General features: G+C 57.8%; 1 protein-coding gene across 1 annotated transcript; it reads right to left on the bottom strand.

Moving 5' to 3' along the window:
* Positions 1–232: 232 nt before the first annotated feature.
* LOC119571634 (extensin-like) lies at positions 233–903 on the bottom strand (the record flags this gene model as incomplete). The annotated part of the gene is made up of 2 exons (XM_037918848.1): positions 233–363; positions 616–903. Coding segments are annotated over 2 exons (419 nt in total), but the record flags the coding sequence as incomplete, so codon positions are not given.
* Between the last annotated feature and the right edge of the window lie 117 nt (positions 904–1020).

Raw genomic sequence — 1020 nt, 5'->3', positions numbered from 1 at the left:
TAATAATGCAATAATGATGATAATGATGATGATAATGAGGTGGGGCTGGATTTGCAACTGGAGGTGGAGTAGGTGGAGCTGGATTTGCTGCTCAGACAGCAGGTGGAGCTGGATTTGCAAAATGGAGGTGGAGTGGGGGCAGGTGGAGCTGGATTTGCAAATGGAGGTGGAGTGGGCGCAGGTGGAGTGGATTGCAACTGGAGGTGGGGATAGGTGGGGCCGGATTTGCTGCTCAGACAGCAAGGGAGTGGATTTGTGCTGGAGGTGGAGCAGGTGGAGCTGGATTGCAACTGGGGGTGGAGTAGGTGGAGCCCGGGTTTGCAACTGGAGGTGGGGTGGGCGCAGGTGGAGCTGGATTTACAACTGGAGGTGGAGTAGGTGGAGCCGGATTTGCTGCTCAGACAGCAGGTGGAGCCGGATTGCTTCTCAGCAGCAGGTGGGGTGGATTGCAACTGGAGGGGAGTGGGCTCAGGTGGAGTGATTTGCAACTGGAGGGGATAGGTGGAGCCGGATTGTGCTCAGACAGCAAATGGAGCGGATTTTCGACTGGGGTGGAGAGGTGAGCCGGATTTGCAACTGGAGTGGAGTGGGCGCAGGGGGAGCCGGATTTTCAACTGGAGGTGGAGTGGGGGCAGGTGGAGCCGGGTTTGCTGCTGGGGTGGGGTAGGTGGGGCTGGATTTTTTGCTGGAGGTGGGGTAGGTGGAGCTGGGTTTTCTGCTGGAGGTGGAGCGGTGGAGCTGGATTTTCGACTGGAGGTGGAGTAAGTACAGGTGGGGTGGGTTTGCTACTGGAGGTGGAGTAAGTGGAGTAGGCGCAGGTGGAGGGCTTTGCGCTCATACTGCTGGGGGAGCAGGTGGAGCTGGCTTGCTGCTCAAACTGCAGTTGGTGGAGCGGTTTTGCTGCTGGAGGCGGAGTAGTGGAGCAGTAGGTGTTTACCCGATGGAGGTGGTGCTGGAGGAACAAGTTGACCGACACACACTGGGCGGGTGGAGTTGCACTTTGTGGTCAACAAGGTGGAG

The sequence above is a fragment of the Penaeus monodon genome, unplaced genomic scaffold, assembly GCF_015228065.2.
Source record: "Penaeus monodon isolate SGIC_2016 unplaced genomic scaffold, NSTDA_Pmon_1 PmonScaffold_725, whole genome shotgun sequence".
Lineage (NCBI taxonomy): Eukaryota > Metazoa > Arthropoda > Malacostraca > Decapoda > Penaeidae > Penaeus > Penaeus monodon.
The sequence above is the reverse complement of the archived record's forward strand: the minus strand, read 5'-3'. Positions and strand labels throughout refer to the sequence as shown.